This window comes from Bufo bufo, chromosome 1 (genome assembly GCF_905171765.1).
Source record: "Bufo bufo chromosome 1, aBufBuf1.1, whole genome shotgun sequence".
NCBI lineage: Eukaryota > Metazoa > Chordata > Amphibia > Anura > Bufonidae > Bufo > Bufo bufo.
The window spans coordinates 191402846-191422876 of NC_053389.1; the positions used below are offsets into that span (position 1 = coordinate 191402846).

Here is a 20031-nt window from a genome sequence, read left to right on the forward strand (position 1 = left end):
TAACCCTGATTGGTATTCCATTGATGCTGCCGTATATTATGCGTGACTCATTTTTAATATACTGTATCATTAGAGTTGACTTTTAATTAAATATTGGGACATTTCTTACGCATAGGCTAAAGTGTCTTGGTATAGGTCATACACAGTTACACATATATCCTCTAGGTCAGGGGTCAGCAACCTTTTTGCACTCCAGCTGCTGTGAAACTACAACTCCCAGCATTCATTTTTATGGGAGTTTTGAGAAGAGCAGAGCAAGTATGCATGCTGGGAGTTGTACTTTCACAACAGCTGCAGTGCCGGAGGTTGCCTACCCTGTTCTAGGTTGTGCATGAAGTTATATTACTGGTGCTGCACTGCTGTGGGGGTTGCACTTCTGTTGGCTGATGCTCTTGCTGGTCGTCCCAGCAGTGCCACCTCAGGATTTCTCTATGTGTGTATCGCGGCCCGCTATGCGCAGTATTATTAAGACTTACTGTTTTTTTCATCACCGTTCTCAGGACTAAAGTAACGAGAAAGAGCAAATGTATAAAAAGATCGAAGGGCTGCTCGGCGCTGCTCCAAAGTAAACTTCGGCTCTGGCAAGACAGAAGAAAAGAAGATTGGTATACTCTGAAAGAATCGCATACATCAGATCTACAAAACAACCCCCACACCAGAACTAGCAGACATAATGCTCATGATTGGAGAATCAAGGTCTTGAGAGCAAGTCACTCTGAGGAGCAGCTCTCCATGCTGGGCAATAGAGGGGGCTTCACAGCATGGGACGTTCCCCACCACCTCGGTATGCCTGTATGTATACCCCCACCTCCTGCACTGCCTTTCCCAGCAGATGGCCCATTGGATCTAACAATAATTAATTAGGGTGCGTTCACACAACTGTATGTATTTTACAGTTCGCAAAAAATACAGATGACGTCCGTGTGACATCCGTTTTTCTTTTTTCCAGACCCATTGTAACAATGACTATTCTTGTCCGCAAAATGGACAAGAATAGGGCATGCTCTAACTTTTTTATGGGTCTGCGTAAGAGACATATGGATGCAGACAGCACATGGTGTGCTGAACGCATTTTTCCGGCCCCATTGAAATTAATGGGTCCGCATCTGATCCGCAAAAAATGTGGATCGGATGCAAACCTTAAACAAAGGAAGCTAATAAAAATATAATGGGGAATTTTGGGATATTAATGTTTCCTAATAAGCAAATAAAGGTTTAAAGATGAATCTACTGCCACAAGCAATATGGCTATGCAATAAAATGTATGAATGTAAAGATGTAGCAGAGCTGACTTGGTCAATTAAAGGGACCTGGGGCCCTAAAAGACAGGTCACTACTGAAAGGCAGGATAAATTTGTAAGATTGGAGAAAGGTAAGTAACATACAGTCTGTACGCTCTATACTGGGGCCCAGACTATGAGGCACAGAGCAGCGGGGTGCCAAGCTTGGTTCTGGTGCTGAATATTTGTAATGAGCTTAGTATGGCAATACTACTACTGCGCATGCATGGCGTGCTGTGGCACTCAGCTATTTTCAGAAGTCCCATAGCAGTGAGTGAAGGAGTGACCGTAGATGTGTCGCTTGCTCTCCATTTACTTTGGGACCCCCGTTCTTGAGATAGGAGAGAGTCCCCCAGAGTCGAGAGCCGCACCTGTCAGACATTTATGGCATATCCTATTGATATGCCATAAATTCCTTTGATGGGAATACCCCTTTAAGCATTAGCAGTGCATTCTTGTCTTCATTAAATTAAGACATTTTAAATCTGATGCTACTAATTCATTGCATCTTTTAAAGGGGTTGCCCTACAGAAAAATATTCTACCGTTTTCAAACCAGAACCTGGATCTGAATACTTTTGTTATTGCATGTAATAATAAATTTAGCCTAGCCACTGAGCTATTCAATAACATGTATCTGCATAGCGCCACCCGCTCTTTATTCTTTTTCTTATTTCTTTGTCCGGTTAACTGAGATGGCCGCACATGCTCAGTTTAATCCTTCAACTGCCTTATGAGCTGTGATAGGGAGAGAGCTCCAGCAGAATGGACACGCCTCTTGAGCTGCAGCAGAAAAGACCCTCCCCTTTAGGCTACTTTCACGCTAACGTTTTTGCTGGATCAGGCAGGGTTCAGAAAAAACGCTTCCGTTACTGATAATACAACCATCTGCATCCGTTATGAACGGATCCGGTTCTATTATCCGCATGCTGCGATTTTCTTTCCGTCATGGGATGCGGCGCAAGATGGATCAGTCATGAACACTATTGAAAGTCAATGGGGGACGGATCCGTTTTCTATTGTGTCAGAGAAAACGGATCCGTCCCCCATTGACTTGCATTGTGGGTCATGACGGATCCATCTTGCTCCGCATCCCATGACGGAAAGAAAATTGCAGCATGCTGCGGTTTGCTCTCCGGTATGAGTACGCAACCAAATGGAACGGAATGCATTTTGGAGCAGTTTTGTCCCTATTGACAATGAATGGGGACAAAACAGAAGAGTTTTTTTTCCCCCGGTATTGAGACCCTATGACGGATCTCGATACCGGAAAATAGAAACGCTAGTGTGAAAGTAGCCTTAGCTGTCAGCTTGATATACATCTAACAGAGCAATGAATGGGGAGATCTCTGGATCCATGTGAGGTACAGGGCTGGTTCTAGCTTTGTTAGAAAGAGATTTTCATGTACTTTATGATGTCTAATTTTCGTGTTTTATATTAATCATGGAATAACCCCTTTAATGGCTGTGGAGGTGTATGCGGGGGTACACCAAATAGACTTCCCGCAGAGGGTGCCATGTAACATAAGGCCGGCACTGGTATGGGGAAGCAGTAAATTAGACTGCTGACACCAAATAATAGACATCAGCACAGGGAAGAGAATGGGGGTGACTGCTAGAGAGATGTGACCTCACTTGTAAGTCTTCCAACCCTCTTCAGTCTACATAGGAGTGAGGATTCTCTTTTCCCTAAGGGGCTTTATCCATAATAAATGCAGAATTTAGACTCCAAACCAAGCGACTAGAGTTTCACTGCATACATTTGGGGCCTTAGTGACCAAGCAAGTTTTTCATTTTCCAATCGGAGCATTCCAAGAGTTAGATATGTTTCTGTCGATGTAGATGCATGAAGACTTGTTTTTAAGTGCATCATTTTGGAGTACATATTATCATTGGTTAACTACAGAAAAAATGGAAAGTCTTTTTAAGTTTTAATACTTTTACACAACAAAACCACTTAAAAAAAAAAAAAGTCATACTTTAAAAAAAAATAAAATTATATGGTCTTGATTTTTGGGGGCCGACTTGTATTATTTCAGGGTATATAAGACTTTTTGATAGCTTTTAATTTTTTTGGTCGGAGGATATGCAAAAAACAGTAATTCAGGCTTTTTTTATGGCTTCACCTTGCAGGATAAATTACATTTACAGTTCATGTCCTTACAAATGCAGATTTACTAATAGGTTTAGGATAGTTTTCTTAATTTTTTTCCATCAAAAAGCATTTTTTCAGTGGAAAAAAGGGGGTCTTTTTTAACGTGAAGATTTAAAAAATAAATAAAACTTTGTTTCTTTTTCTACCCACTAATTAGTCCCATAGGAGGACTTGCAATAGTTTGATCTCTCCCATACAGGTGGGGGCTGGCGATGGCTGAAAGAGGGAGCCACCTCCCTATTAACCACTTAGATGTCACAGTCGCTATTGACTGGTGTTTCAGCCGTTCCGAGCCACTAGAGTAAGAGCCCAGCTCTCATATGAGAGCCAAGCTCCTGCTTTCTGCAGCACAGGAGGCGCGTGCAGAGCGTAAAAAGGCGGCAGCCCAGAATAAGGTCCATTAATGACCACCATAAAAATATGTATCGGGCTTGTTAGGAACTTTACTGTGACAGGCGTGGGAACTTTGAGAAGTCTTCCGGGCTGCCATAGCAACTAATAGCTCCTGCAATCTCATAGCAAGGGAAAGGGGTGGGGGTGTTTGGTTACTGGGAGTAGGGTTGCATCGGGTATCAAACTATCGATACCCAATAGATACTTTTAGATATGAATAGATCGGATAGCGGGACTTGCTATTTACCAATACTAGGCTGCGCTACTGCACATCCTAGAATCAGTTAGAGAACATGGCACGCATCGCTCAGCGGCGCGCAGTTCTCCTCGGCAGTCCCTCCCTTCCCACTGTGACCATAACTTCGCAGTGGACGGGGCTCTTAATCTAGACAGGCTTCATTTTTGGCAGAAACATTGCACCATTTGAGACATCATTTGCATACAAAGAAAAGTGACTTTTCTGTAGGAAATATGGATATAGTAACAATGGTATGTTTTTTAGGGCGCATGCACACGAACGTATGGGGTCCGTGCCCCTGCTGCGGACCGCAATTTGTAGGGCACCGACCGTGGGGCAGCCGAATGCGGATCGCGGACCCATTTACTTGAATGGGGTCCGCGATCTGCACCGCAAAAAAGTAGTGCATGCACTACTTTTTTGTGGTGCGGAGGCACGGGCAGAAACGTGGGGTTCCGATCCGTGCAACCACATCTCCGGATTTGCGGACCCATTCAAGAGAATGGGTCCGCATATGTGATGCGGGGTGCACACGGCCGTGTGCATGAGCCCTTATTGTGTTAGGCAGCACTATATAACCTTGGCTTGGGTAACATATCGTAATTCGTAATTGGGTAACATAGAAATACTCAGAATGGGAAAGTAGCTACCTCCTTCTGCTATATACTGTCAGTTTAATAGGAATCGGGAACTCAGTACAGCTGGCCGTCTGTGATATACACGCAAATACAAGTGAAGGTTTACGATTTAGGAAACACTCTACGACATATCATGGAAAGTGTTTGTTCGGATCTCTGGAAATTCACCTGTAAATTCTGCTCACCTGTTCTCTGCATGTCTTCCATGGGATGAACCTGCACAGTGTACAAGGTTTTATTCAGATCCCGGTTCACTAGCAAAAGTCTATAAAAGGATGGACATACATTAGGCAATGGTTATGATAATATAGAGCATACATCATCTTGAGAGAAATCTCAAAAGCCAAATATGTTCCCAAGAACAGTAATCTGGTATAACTTGTAGCCTGTTTGGAGGTTACTCTACCTCCCGCCTCATCCGCTTTTTTTCACCTAAATGAAAAATTAAGCATTTTTATGCAAATGGCCTTAAAGGGGTACTCTGGTCATTTTGAAGTTATCCCCTATCTACAGTGCATCTAAAACAAAAATACATGTTTGTAGCGTTGTCTCGTGGAGATGAATGAACCAGAAGTGCACATGTTCCCCCTTTTTGGGGGTGGCTCTATGGGTATAGTGTCCAGTTCTCATAAGAGGCGGGGATCCCAGTGGTGGGACTTCCACCGCTCTAATGGCATGCTCACCCTGCTCCTCCATTATTTCTGTGGGCTCTGCTGGGGTGAAGGGTCCCCTTCTTAAATGGTGGAGGTCCCAGTGGTGGGATCCCCACCGATCTAAAAGTTGGCCCCTATCCTGTGGAGAGGGGATAACTTCAAATTACCAGAATAACCATTTAATTAAAATTTTTCTCTCATTTTAGGTTTACAGCTCCTATGCAGACTTATGCATCTTCATTTTTTTACGTTTTAGATGCACAATAAAAAAAATGGAATGAAAATGAACATGCCTTTTAACATAATGCAAGACCACTATAATTTGGAAAACTGCAGGGATCACCCCACTAATCAAAATCAGAAGGTATATGGTAAAGTTATCCAGTCAGAAATGCCAATATCTCCATCCAAGAGGAGCACTTATATTATTCCTGCTGGAAATGTATGATTAAAATGACTACTGTGCATTACAGTGGGTAACGCTCTGACCCTATCCAATAAGTGCAGACAGTGCCAGACTAGGTATGGACACACCAAGGGGATCAGGAGGTCATTAGAAAATCCAGGCGAACATACGGTTCAGCCATACCCAGCACCTATAAGACTTCCAGGGCAAGATCTTGTTTAAAACCCAGACTGAAACTGTAGGATTCATTGTTCTAGCAAAATGGGAGAACAGCCAAGAGATTTAACAGGGCAATGAGGAACAGATGTGAAGCAATCTGGTAGTAGGTGGGCATAAAGTTCATGCTCGGTTTAATCATCTACTAATGTAATAAAGATGGCTGATAAAACAAGTGATCTGATAGAGCCATATGCAAACACAGACTAAAGGTAGCATCTCCATGCACAAAGACATATGCTGAAAACGTGGATTATCCTGAATTGTATTACTGCCATACTGTACATAATAAGGCTCTCTGCACGCTATTTAGTGGATAATCTACAAAAGAATATATCTCATTGTATGTCAATTCCTGCAATATCAAACAGAATCACAGAAAGCAAGAATTAAAACGTAACCTTTATTACTACTTTTATAAATTCTTTAAAAAAAACACTTCATGGTCCTTCAAAAATAAGATACAAAAACCATCTGATATGTCAATCAAAGTTCAAAAATTACAAAAGGGGAGATGAAGAATTGGGAAGCACCTGGGGAAAAATTTTTTATCCCTATGAGGGCCCTAGCTACTGCCTCAACCCACAGGAACACCCTGATGGTGGGTGGCCTGTGGTCTCGTGACTACCCTATCTCACCCTATCATTACCCTAAAACATTGCCAAAGCGTTTCCCCAAATATTGGTTCATCAGGGGAGTAAAACAGGGTAATAGTAGCTCAGAAATATCGGAGGTTAAATAAATATAAAGCATATGATACATCTAAGACAATGATCAAAACATGATCAAGAGACTAAGGACTGACTGTCCCCTCAATTATTAATGCACCAATTAAGTAACAGGTAATTCTTGAAACTACTCCACATCTCAGGCCCACATGATTATTTCTAAATGCCTCAAAACTCCACAATTGTTTGCAGATAATTAGATATAAATACATACAACTCATAAAGTATGACCATGACTGAAAATGAATATTAATGCAATATATTCAAAGAGCCATACCACTCAAAAGTGGCCCTCAATTTATATACACATGGATTTTACGTTCTAAATCATCCAGGTATTGCTAGACAGGGATATGGATGCACTACTACCACTAAGCGATGCTATACATACAGTTGCAAGAAAAAGTATGTGAACCCTTTGGAATGATATGGATTTCTGCACAAATTGGTCATAAAATGTGATCTGATCTTCATCTAAGTCACAACAATAGACAATCACAGTCTGCTTAAACTAATAACAGACAAAGAATTAAATGTTACCATGTTTTTATTGAACACACCATGTAAACATTCACAGTGCAGGTGGAAAAAGTATGTGAACCCCTAGACTAATGACCTCTCCAAGAGCTAATTGGAGTAAGGTGTCAGCCAACTGGAGTCCAATCAATGAGATGAGATTGGAGGTGTTGGTTACAGCTGCCCTGCCCGATAAAAAACACACACCAGTTCTGGGTTTGCTTTTCACAAGAAGCATTGCCTGATGTGAATGATGCCTCGCACAAAAGAGCTCCCAGAAGACCTACAATTAAGAATTGTTGACTTGCATAAAGCTGGAAAGGGTTATAAAAGTATCTCCAAAAGCCTTGCTGTTCATCAGTCCACGGTAAGACAAATTGTCTATAAATGGAGAAAGTTCAGCACTGCTGCTACTCTCCCTAGGAGTGGCTGTCCTGTAAAGATGACTGCAAGAGCACAGCGCAGACTGCTCAATGTGGTGAAGAAGAATCCTAGAGTGTCAGCTAAAGACTTACAAAAGTCTCTGGCATATGCTAACATCCCTGTTAGCGAATCTGCGATATGTAAAACACTAAACAAGAATGGATTTCATGGGAGGATACCACAGAGGAAGCCACTGCTGTCCAAAAAAACCCATTGCTGCACGTTTACAGTTTGCCCAAGAGCACCTGGATGTTCCACAGCAGTACTGGCAAAATATTCTGTGGACAGATAAAACCAAAGTTGAGTTGTTTGGAAGAAACACACAACACTATGTGTAGAGAAAAAGAGGCACAGCACACCAACATCAAAACCTCATCCCAACTGTGAAGTATGGGGGTGGGGGCATCATGGTTTGGGGCTGCTTTACTGAGTCAGAGCCTGGACGGATTGCTATCATCGAAGAAAAAATGAATTCCCAAGTTTATCAAGACATTTTGCAGGATAACTTAAGGCCATCTGTCCACCAGCTGAAGCTCAACAGAAGATGGGTGTTGCAACAGGACAACAACCCAAAGCATAGAAGTAAATCAACAACAGAATGGCTTAAAGGGACAATGACAGGCCCTATAAACATATTTAGCTATTCCCATGCTGTCATAGGTCTTATAATGTGTATGCCAGTCATATAATTGTACCTCCTGTCCGCATTTCAGACCATGTAAAATCAACTTTATAATCAGATGTCAATAACTTGCCTTTGTGCCCAAGCGGCGGGTTTTCTCGTGCATTTGTGCCCAGCCACGCCCAAACTGCCTTTTCCTAGCACCGCCGGCGCATTAGCAAACAGTATTTCCGCTGACAGCAGCACTCTGAAGCGCTGGATACGAGTGCCTGTGAGGAGAGAGTCGGCGCAGGCGTAGCAGGAGACACAGAGGGCAGCAACTTTGAAGAATAAGCGACGCAGGCGCACTACAATTCCGGCTAGTAATGGTGCCGGGTAAATTATTCAGCGCACGCGCAGAAGGTCCGATTGAGGCCGATGCCCATACATTTCTATCGGGCATGCGTGGGATCTAACTGCATCGGGGGACTGGAAAAGCCGCCCAGCGCAGTGAATAATAATGAGCTGGGCGGCGCTAGGAAAAGGCAGTTTGGGCGCGGCTGGGCACAAATGCACGAGAAAAACTGCCCCATGGGCACAAAGGCAAGTGATTGACATCTCATTCTAAAGTTGATTTTACATGGTCTGAAATGCGGACAGGGGGTACAATTATATGACTGGCATACACATTATAAGACCTATGACAGCATAGGAATAGCTAAATATGTTCATAGGGCCTGTCAGTGTCCCTTTAAACATAGGAAAATAAGCCTTCTGGTGTGACTCAGAGTCCTGACCTCAACCCGATTGAGATGCTGTGGCATGACCTCAAGAAAGCGATTCACACCAGACATCCCAAGAATATTGCTGAACTGAAACAGTTCTGTAAAGAGGAATGGTCAAGAATTACTCCTGACCGTTGGGCACGTCTGATCTGTAACTACATGGAATGTTTGGTTGAAGTTATTGCTGCCAAAGGAGGTTCAACCAGTTATTAAATCCAAGGGTTCACATACTTTTTCCACCTGCACTGTAAATGTTTACATGGTGTGTTCAATAAAAACATGGTAACATTTAATTCTTTGTGTGTTATCAGTTTAAGCAGAATGTGATTGTCTATTGTTGTGACTTAGATGAAGATCAGATCACATTTTATGACCAATTTGTGCAGAAATCCATATCATTCCAAAGGGTTCACATACTTTTTCTTGCAACTGTATGTGGTTCTTAGATACTGTGCATAACTGTATCCACCCTCCCATTTATAGCAAACCAGGTATTCCTAGATCAAGTATAACATTGTGGTCAAAAGACCTCTCACGTGTCCCGTGGATGGTATGTAGGTAGCGACCTGGCTGGTGCATGAGCTGATGTCAATATAGATGCGCAACCCCATGTACTATATTCTCCATATATATAGGGCATGTACGCGCCAGCCGCCCCGTATATCCGGTGAATGGAGCGCACGCCAGGCTCCACGTGCGCTCTCACCACACTGGACTTCCAGTCTGTGAAACGCCGGAAGTCCGGTACAAAGGCACAACCCCATGTATTATCTTCGCCCTATACATATTGAGTCAACATTTCACTTTAGAGTGGGCCCAGACGTGGCAACTTTTCTAAAGATCTGCGTAGCCGATTCTGCACTGCATTTGCAATACAGTACAAAATCCCATCCACATGGTACTGCAGGATTTTCAAAACAGATTATACTGTACCCTTTAAAATGCAAATGGTGAAATGTACCGTCAATCCGCTGTAAAATTAGTTAAATCCAGCAAAATCAATAGACATTAATGTAATGGGGGTAGGTATATAACAGAATATCCAGCGTTGAAACAAAAAACCCCTTAAAAATACAAATACTTTATTGGTATGCGTTAAAAGGATCCCATAAGGGTCCACTAGATAATTACTAGTAGGTGTACACACAAGAAAAAATTGACCAATAGCCACATCCAGAAAAGAAAAATATATACCTGGGGTATGGGAAGTTATATCCCTAAATCTACCCCTATCCTATAAACCTCAGCCCAGGGAAGGCTCCTGATGGTGGAGGCCCCCTGTCCGCGTACCTATACTGCTACCCCTAACTGTACCCTAAAGGGGTGTCGCAGAGATGGCAGACAGTTCAAACCAGGTATGAGATATGGATATTAAATTACCAGCTATAAAGGTGGACTGGATGGGAAAAGAAACAAAAAAGAGACACAGAACATAGTACAGACAGACACAAAAATACACTTAATCAGGGATGACGATGTAGTCATACACCTCTGTCACCTCGACGCGTTTCACCCACGTAGATACTGTGGGATCATCAGGAGGTGTAGTTATATAGTGAATCTATACAATATTAGTGACTCAATGAATACCGGTACAAAACCGGGTCACACAGGAACAGTGCTCCAAGATATATGCCGGCTGGAATGTCAGTTCGCAAGCACGCACACTGGAGATCAACGCTCTACGCATATATAGATAAATCAAAAGTGGGGATAAATTTGAGAATACTTATGCCTGATTCAGACTCCATCCAGTACAGACAATATCATCCACGTCCTGTATCAGGCAAAAGACAATCATAAACCGCAATGAGTGTCGATATCCAGACATCTAGATGTATATACAATTACTAATGATTGCAGACTTACGGTTCTGTGGATGGGGTGGACCCAGTTAGTCAGTTCTCTGTCAGTCCCCTGTCATGATTATTCAACAGAACCCAAACTGTGAATAAGGTATATCATCAGATATAGGCAATGATACAGCCTCTGATCAGTTAAGAAAGATGCTATACTCACATGTTGGAGTCTCCCCCTATGTTCTATATCCCCCTGGTAGGCGATTCACATATAAGTGTGCAGGCTGTATTTAAATAGACCGCCGCATTCTGCCGCTGATGAGATGATTGCCTTCCACCTAGATCCAATATCCTGCCGTTGGAACGCATATGCGTTCCAACAACCGGAAGTCCCGCATCCTTAAGGCAGGGCTAAGTGCTGAGAACGGGCGCCGCCCCCTACAGATACTGGAAGGGCTAAGTGCTGAGAACGGGCGCCGCCCCCTACAGATACTGGACTTCCCAGGTGCAGGGCTGAATGGTTAGGTCAGTACCGCCCCTTCCAGGTGCTGGAACGCAAATGCGTTCCAAGGAGCGACTTCCAAGGGGCAGGGTCCTATGAGGTAAGCCAGCGCCGCCCTTCCCGATATTGTAACGCGAACGCGCCCCAAAGGGCGACATCCAGCCTCCCTCAGATCAATCAAGGTGCAGTACACTCCATATAATGTTCTCCTCCATTACAGCCATCCACATCATTACTGCCATATAGAGGAGGGCAGAGTGGAGCAATAGCTATGCACTTATACAGTGCCTTACAGTAACAGCAGCAGAATGCATATATAATTAAGATGTTCTCATAATGCGGGTATCATCAAAACATACATGCCGGCATATTTCACAAATAATTTTAATGTATACATCCTAGAAGAGAGTAGCCAAGATACATGGTTACCTCAGGACAGTGATCAGATGATCAATCACTAGAGTCCAATTTGATAAAACATTATATTCCATGCTTTACGCATGTGGTCTAATCTTCAGTACATTCCCAAGGTCACTGAAGACTGGGCTTATAGAGACGGAATAGGGATATCACGAACAAAGTAGCATTTCATAGGAATTTCATAAAAAGCAACTGAATGTCAGCCTTTCATTGATACCAATGGGTGCTTGGGATCGAAATCGGTGTATCCACACACATTCTTTCTGCAGGATTTTATTGTCCCAGTTCCCACCTCTGGGTGACGGTGGTACGAGCTCCAAAATGGAGAATTTTAGACAAAGAGGGTCCCCCCCATGCACATCATTTATGTGAGAGGCTACAGGAGTAACTTTTTTATTGATGACATCATTGGCATGCTCACAGATTCTTCTGCGTAGTTCCCTTATCGTCTTCCCTATATAGTCTTTAGGGCAAGGACATTGGCAGATGTATATGGCCCCTTTACTACGGCAGCTGCAGAAGTCCCTGATCTCAAAGACCTGGCCAGTGGCTGTGCATGTTATAGTTTTAGCCGTAGAGACATATTTGCATGCTTTACAGGATCCGCATTTAAACATGCCTCGGGGTTTACGGTCCAACCAAGTGCCCTCCCTAATGGGGGAAGTGTGATGGCTATGGACCAAACGGTCTTTGAGGCTTTTGCCCCGTCTGTAGCAGACACTTGGTTTTTCCGTTAGGATACCCGATAGGTCCTGGTCCATCCGCAAAATGGGCCAGTACCTATTCAGTATCCTCATAACCTCCCGATTGGCCGAATCATACGTAGAGACAATGCGAGGTGATTGCACTCTGTCCGTATTTCTCGGTTTCGGGACCAGTAATGTAGTACGATCCTGTGCCACTGCATGCTTAAAGGCCAGGTTAAGGGATGTCTGCGGATAACCTCTCTCTTTGAACCTTGATTGTAATTTCCTAGCTTCCTCAAAAAATGCATGGTTATCTGAGCAGTTCCTCCGTGCACGGAGATATTGCCCCCTTGGTATCCCTCGTTTGAGGGGAGCCGGGTGGTGGCTATCCCAGTGCAGGAGAGAATTGGTGGCGGTCGTCTTCCTGTACATGTTGGCAGTGAGCCTGTCACCCTCAATCGTGACACGCACATCCAAAAAGGCAATTGTTTTTGGATCAATCTCGGATGTAAACCGAAGGCCCACATTATTTTCATTAATCTCAGTGATGAACCTGCCGAACTCAACCGACCCACCTCTCCAGACCAGAAACACGTCGTCGATGTACCGTGTCCAGACAACGATTTTGTCTGTCCACCACGTGTTCTGGTCTGGAAAGATATGGGTGTCCTCCCACCAGCCCAGGAAGAGGTTGGCATAAGAGGGGGCACAAGGGCTCCCCATTGCCGTCCCCCTGAGCTGGTGGAAGAACCGCCCATTAAATAAAAAATAATTATGGGTCAAGACGAATTTTAGAAGCCTGAGTACGAAGGCACTGTGTTCCCTACAGAATGTCCCCCTGGTTGCCAAAAAATATTCAACAGCATGGAGCCCTTTATCATGCGGTATGGAACTATAAAGGGACTCCACGTCAATGCTCGCAAGGAGACATCCCGGGTCCAGATTGATGGAATCAATTTTATTGAGAAAGTCCATCGTGTCCCTAGTATACGCAGGTAGGGACACGACGAACTGACTCAGGACACGATCGATATAAATGCCACTGTTTTGACTGAGTGAGTCGACCCCTGAAATAATCGGTCTGCCAGGTCTTTGAGATCAGGGACTTCTGCAGCTGCCGTAGTAAAGGGGCCATATACATCTGCCAATGTCCTTGCCCTAAAGACTATATAGGGAAGACGATAAGGGAACTACGCAGAAGAATCTGTGAGCATGCCAATGATGTCATCAATAAAAAAGTTACTCCTGTAGCCTCTCACATAAATGATGTGCATGGGGGGGACCCTCTTTGTCTAAAATTCTCCATTTTGGAGCTCGTACCACCGTCACCCAGAGGTGGGAACTGGGACAATAAAATCCTGCAGAAAGAATGTGTGTGGATACACCGATTTCGATCCCAAGCACCCATTGGTATCAATGAAAGGCTGACATTCAGTTGCTTTTTATGAAATTCCTATGAAATGCTACTTTGTTCGTGATATCCCTATTCCGTCTCTATAAGCCCAGTCTTCAGTGACCTTGGGAATGTACTGAAGATTAGACCACATGCGTAAAGCATGGAATATAATGTTTTATCAAATTGGACTCTAGTGATTGATCATCTGATCACTGTCCTGAGGTAACCATGTATCTTGGCTACTCTCTTCTAGGATGTATACATTAAAATTATTTGTGAAATATGCCGGCATGTATGTTTTGATGATACCCGCATTATGAGAACATCTTAATTATATATGCATTCTGCTGCTGTTACTGTAAGGCACTGTATAAGTGCATAGCTATTGCTCCACTCTGCCCTCCTCTATATGGCAGTAATGATGTGGATGGCTGTAATGGAGGAGAACACTATATGGAGTGTACTGCACCTTGATTGATCTGAGGGAGGCTGGATGTCGCCCTTTGGGGCGCGTTCGCGTTACAATATCGGGAAGGGCGGCGCTGGCTTACCTCATAGGACCCTGCCCCTTGGAAGTCGCTCCTTGGAACGCATTTGCGTTCCAGCACCTGGAAGGGGCGGTACTGACCTAACCATTCAGCCCTGCACCTGGGAAGTCGCTTCCTGGAACGCATTTGCGTTCCAGTATCTGTAGGGGGCGGCGCCCGTTCTCAGCACTTAGCCCTGCCTTAAGGATGCGGGACTTCCGGTTGTTGGAACGCATATGCGTTCCAACGGCAGGATATTGGATCTAGGTGGAAGGCAATCATCTCATCAGCGGCAGAATGCGGCGGTCTATTTAAATACAGCCTGCACACTTATATGTGAATCGCCTACCAGGGGGATATAGAACATAGGGGGAGACTCCAACATGTGAGTATAGCATCTTTCTTAACTGATCAGAGGCTGTATCATTGCCTATATCTGATGATATACCTTATTCACAGTTTGGGTTCTGTTGAATAATCATGACAGGGGACTGACAGAGAACTGACTAACTGGGTCCACCCCATCCACAGAACCGTAAGTCTGCAATCATTAGTAATTGTATATACATCTAGATGTCTGGATATCGACACTCATTGCGGTTTATGATTGTCTTTTGCCTGATACAGGACGTGGATGATATTGTCTGTACTGGATGGAGTCTGAATCAGGCATAAGTATTCTCAAATTTATCCCCACTTTTGATTTATCTATATATGCGTAGAGCGTTGATCTCCAGTGTGCGTGCTTGCGAACTGACATTCCAGCCGGCATATATCTTGGAGCACTGTTCCTGTGTGACCCGGTTTTGTACCGGTATTCATTGAGTCACTAATATTGTATAGATTCACTATATAACTACACCTCCTGATGATCCCACAGTATCTACGTGGGTGAAACGCGTCGAGGTGACAGAGGTGTATGACTACATCGTCATCCCTGATTAAGTGTATTTTTGTGTCTGTCTGTACTATGTTCTGTGTCTCTTTTTTGTTTCTTTTCCCATCCAGTCCACCTTTATAGCTGGTAATTTAATATCCATATCTCATACCTGGTTTGAACTGTCTGCCATCTCTGCGACACCCCTTTAGGGTACAGTTAGGGGTAGCAGTATAGGTACGCGGACAGGGGGCCTCCACCATCAGGAGCCTTCCCTGGGCTGAGGTTTATAGGATAGGGGTAGATTTAGGGATATAACTTCCCATACCCCAGGTATATATTTTTCTTTTCTGGATGTGGCTATTGGTCAATTTTTTCTTGTGTGTACACCTACTAGTAATTATCTAGTGGACCCTTATGGGATCCTTTTAACGCATACCAATAAAGTATTTGTATTTTTAAGGGGTTTTTTGTTTCAACGCTGGATATTCCGCTGTAAAATTAGCATGCAACATGTGGATTTTGCTGCAAGCTCAGCATGGATTTGCCGCAAAATAGGTGGTGGAGTTTTTTACGGATCCGTTGTTCCGTTTTTTGTTTCCGTTGTGTTTCCGTTTTTTCCGTTCCATTTCTCCGTATGCCATATACAGTATACAGTAATTACATAGAAAAAATTGGGCTGGGCATAACATTTTCAATAGATGGTTCAGCAAAAACGGAACGGATACGGAAGACATACGGATGCATTTTTTTTTGCGGACCCATTGACTTGAATGGAGCCAAGCACCGTGATTTGCAGACAAGAATAGGACATGTTCTATCTTTTCACGGTACGGAAATACTGAAACGGAATGCACACGGAGACACTTCAGTTTTTTTGCTGAACCATTGAAATGAATGGTTCAGTATATGTACCGCATACTGAACTCAAAAAACAGCCAGTATACTGAACGCAAAATACTGTCGTGTGCATGAGCCCTTAGTGCCACATCAAAGGGGTTATCTGGAGACTAAGGCCCCTTTCACACGGGCAAGTATTCCGCGCGGATGCGATGCGTGAGTTGAACTGAATACCGACCCATTAATTTCTATGGGGCTGTTCACATGAGCGGTGATTTTCACGCATCACTTGTGCGTTGCGTGAAAATCGCAGCATGCTCTATATTCTGTTTTTCACGCAACACAGGCCCCATAGAAGTGAATGGGGTTGCGTGAAAATCGCAAGCATCCGCAAGCAAGTGCGGATGCGGTGCGATTTTCACGCACGGTTGCTAGGAGACGATCGGGATGGAGACCCTATCATTATTATTTCCCCTTATAAAATGGTTATAAGGGAAAATAATAGCATTCTGAATACAGAATGCAAAGTAAAATAGCGCTGGAGGGGTTAAATTTTTTTAAATTTTTTTTTAACTCACCTTAGTCCACTTGACAGCGCAGCCGGCATCTCCTTCTGTATTCTTTCCTTCAGGACCTGGGTAAAGGACCTGTGGTGACGTCACATGGTCCATCACATGATTCATCACCATGGTAAAAGATCATGTGATGGATCATGTGATGACCGGAGTGATGTCACCACAGGTCCTTTACCCAGGTCCTGAAGAAAGAATACAGAAGGAGATGCCGGCTGCACTATCAAGTGGACTAAGGGCAGTTAAAAAATTTTTACATTTTTTTTAACCCCTCCAGCGCTATTTTACTTTGCATTCTGTATTTAGAATGCTATTATTTTCCCTTAAAACCATGTTACAGAACACCGATCCCAAGCCCGAACTTCTGTGAAGAAGTTCGGGTCTGGGTACCAAACATGCGCGATTTTTCTCACGCGAGTGCAAAACGCATTACAATGTTTTGCACTCGCGCGGAAAAATCGCGGGTGTTCCCGCAACGCACCCGCACATTTTCCCGCAACGCCCGTGTGAAAGGGGCCTAACAAAAGATTTTTCTTTAATTGTATTACATCTATGTGGTCTGTGTAGAGCGTATTATAATTACCAGACAAGCTTGTAACCCAGTCACTAATAGGACCTTTCAAGTAAAGCGCCCTCACCCCACTTGTTCAGTTCTGATGATATCGCAGCAGGGCTGGCGCCCTCATTACAGCTAGACGTCCAGCACACTGCGCATGATAATGACATGTCGGCAGAGCAGCCCGACACCGGTGATGTGTATTGTGGTGAGGGAGCCGACCCTGCTACGATATCATCAGAACTGACCAGTGTCATCGGTTGGCTAAATTGATCGCTTGTTGTTAAATTTCAAGCAACAAACATTTGTTTTGGTCGAAATCGTCAATTTTGACGACCTCTACAGTCCATGTCAGGAGCCTGGATACATCTCCGCAACTAATATGTCAGCCCCAGACACAGGAAAATAAAAGAAACAAAGAACCTATGTGGTAGCCCAAACCCCATCCAACCATGACAAAAATGCAAAAATATACCATACGTTGTAAAAATGACTATAATGGAATTAAAAATGTAATGGCATTTTGTGCTATCGAGTGAAAAAGGCTCATTGGAGCACATTTATCAAGCTTGCCTGTTTTTAGGCGTCTAATTAGACAGGTGTATTTGATTTGTCTGTCGGTCTTATGCCTAGTATTTATTGAATTAGACCAGTCGTAATGCTATTAGTCTGACCTCTGGTGGTTCTTTTTCAGGTAAACAGGTTCATATTTAGGGCTCATGCACATGACTGTTGTTGTTTTGAGGTCCGCAAATTACGGATACCGGCTGCGTTTGGCGTGCATTCCGTATTTTGCAGAACGGAATGGCCAGCCCCTAATCGAACAGTCCGATCCTTGTCTGTAATACGGACAATAATAGGTCATGTTCTATTTTTTTTTTTTTTTGCGGAATGGCCATGCAGAAATAAAGACACGGAATGCACACTTTTTTTGCGGCCCTATTGAAGTGAATGGTTCCACATACGATCCACCCAAAAAAAAGAAAAAGCAGGAAACGGACAAAAAAAATATGTTGGTGTGCATGAGCCCTTACTTATTCTGGTCTAATTAGTATGTACATGAAAAAAGGGGCAAATGAGCTGTGAAAAGTCCCCCTTCTCCCTAAAAGGGCGACTTTTACTGAAAAGAAAAGTCGCGCTTCACCATTCAAAATGAAAGAAGAAAAGTACACCAGCCGTGGAGTGGAGTAGAAATTAGACAGTTTTTGCTCCAAATTCAGGTGTAAAAAACATGCACCTACATAAATACAGTGTACATTCGGAAAAAAGTCTGCCATGTCAAAATAGTTGAACGAGGCGCGGTTCTAAACTGGATAAAGCAGTTAGTTCTACATGGTTATCACCAAAAACACTTCACTATTTTTGACTTTACAGTTGACAGAAGTAGCAAGAAGAAAGGATGACTGCACGCAGATGAAAATCATGGTTTACCAAAAGGCACTTACCCCAGAATCCCATGATGAATAGGGGCGGAGGATGGAAATGATCTTAGCTGGACTCTTAAGCAGGCTTTCAGTGGATCCACAACTGGTTTCCAAAACCTCTCCACCAGCTACACAGCAAGGTAAACAGAGCGTTAGGCCATGGCCATACAGGTACAGTGTTTAAACACCATTCACCGATTTTACCTTTCTCCATAAAGAGGAGCAGCAAAAACACAGAACTGCTATATCTATCCTACAAGAACAATAAAAAAGGAAATACTGTAAGGGCAGACTAGATGGACAATGTGGTCTTCTTCTGCCGCCATTCTACTTCTATGTTTCTACGCTAGTTACCACTATCTCTTACTCTATTCACAACTGCTAAACTCCCAAAAACTGAAGAAGGTTCTATTTTTTTAAATGTCTTCACACTACGAGGGGTAAAAAGGACAAATAATTATAAAAAACATACGGTAATTAGAGGAGTTGTCCGCTGGCAAATGATTTATGAGTATGCATAAAAGGATTGTCAAGGATTTGAAAAAAAACTCCCAACTACCCCATAAACATGCACACTTGGCTTATGTTCTCAGTTTGGAGATGGGGATAAGCCCCTGTCAGACACCTCCGGTTAATCTCCCATGAAAACAAAGGATGGGGATGTTGAAAGACAACATGTCTGATCACTCTTTTCCAAAGACATCTGCTGCTCTCAAAACACGTTAGATGGTTGGTCAGTCCCACCAAAATCAGTACATTCTGCACATGTTCATCTAAGTCTACATGCACACGAACGTATTTTGTTTCCACGTCCATTCCATTTTATTTTGCGGATAGGATGCGGACCCATTCATTTCAATGGGTCCGCATCAGTATGTCCGTTCCGTAGCCCCGTTTTGCGGACAAGGATAGGCAGTGTTACAATTGATCCGCCAAAAAAACGGATGACATACGGACGTCATCCTTTTTTTTTGCAGATCTGCAATTTGCGGACGCAAAACACATACGGTCGTGTGCATGTAGCCTAAGGCTACATGCACACGAACGTATTTTGTTTCCATGTCCGTTCATTTCAATGGGTCCGCAAAAAATGCGGACAGCACACCGTGTGCTATCCGCATCCGTATGTCGGTTCCGTAGCCCCGCAAAAAAAATAGAACATGTCCTATTCTTGTCCGTTTTGCGGACACGGATAGGCATTGTTACAGTGGATCCGCGAAAAATTATGCCATACGGTCATTGTTTTTTTTTGCGGATCCGCAATTTGCAGACCGCAAAACACATACAGTCGTGTAAATGTAGCCTAATGTGCATGGCTTGGTGGGAGGACTTTTTCACAATTATGGGGCTCATTCACACAAACGTTTTTTGCGTTCCGTATACGGGCCATTTTGAGTTCCG

At 43.6% G+C, this 20031-nt stretch overlaps 1 protein-coding gene across 1 annotated transcript in view; it reads right to left on the reverse strand.

The window, feature by feature from the left end:
• FUZ (fuzzy planar cell polarity protein) overlaps positions 1–20031 on the reverse strand; it is a 144266-nt gene that overhangs the window by 16723 nt on the left and 107512 nt on the right. The window contains exons 8-10 of the mRNA XM_040433813.1: positions 18652–18758; positions 4889–4968; positions 477–578 (exon numbers count right to left, since the gene is read on the reverse strand). Coding sequence (XP_040289747.1) covers positions 477–578; positions 4889–4968; positions 18652–18758 — 289 coding nt within the window. The remainder of the gene's footprint in view (positions 1–476; positions 579–4888; positions 4969–18651; positions 18759–20031) is intronic.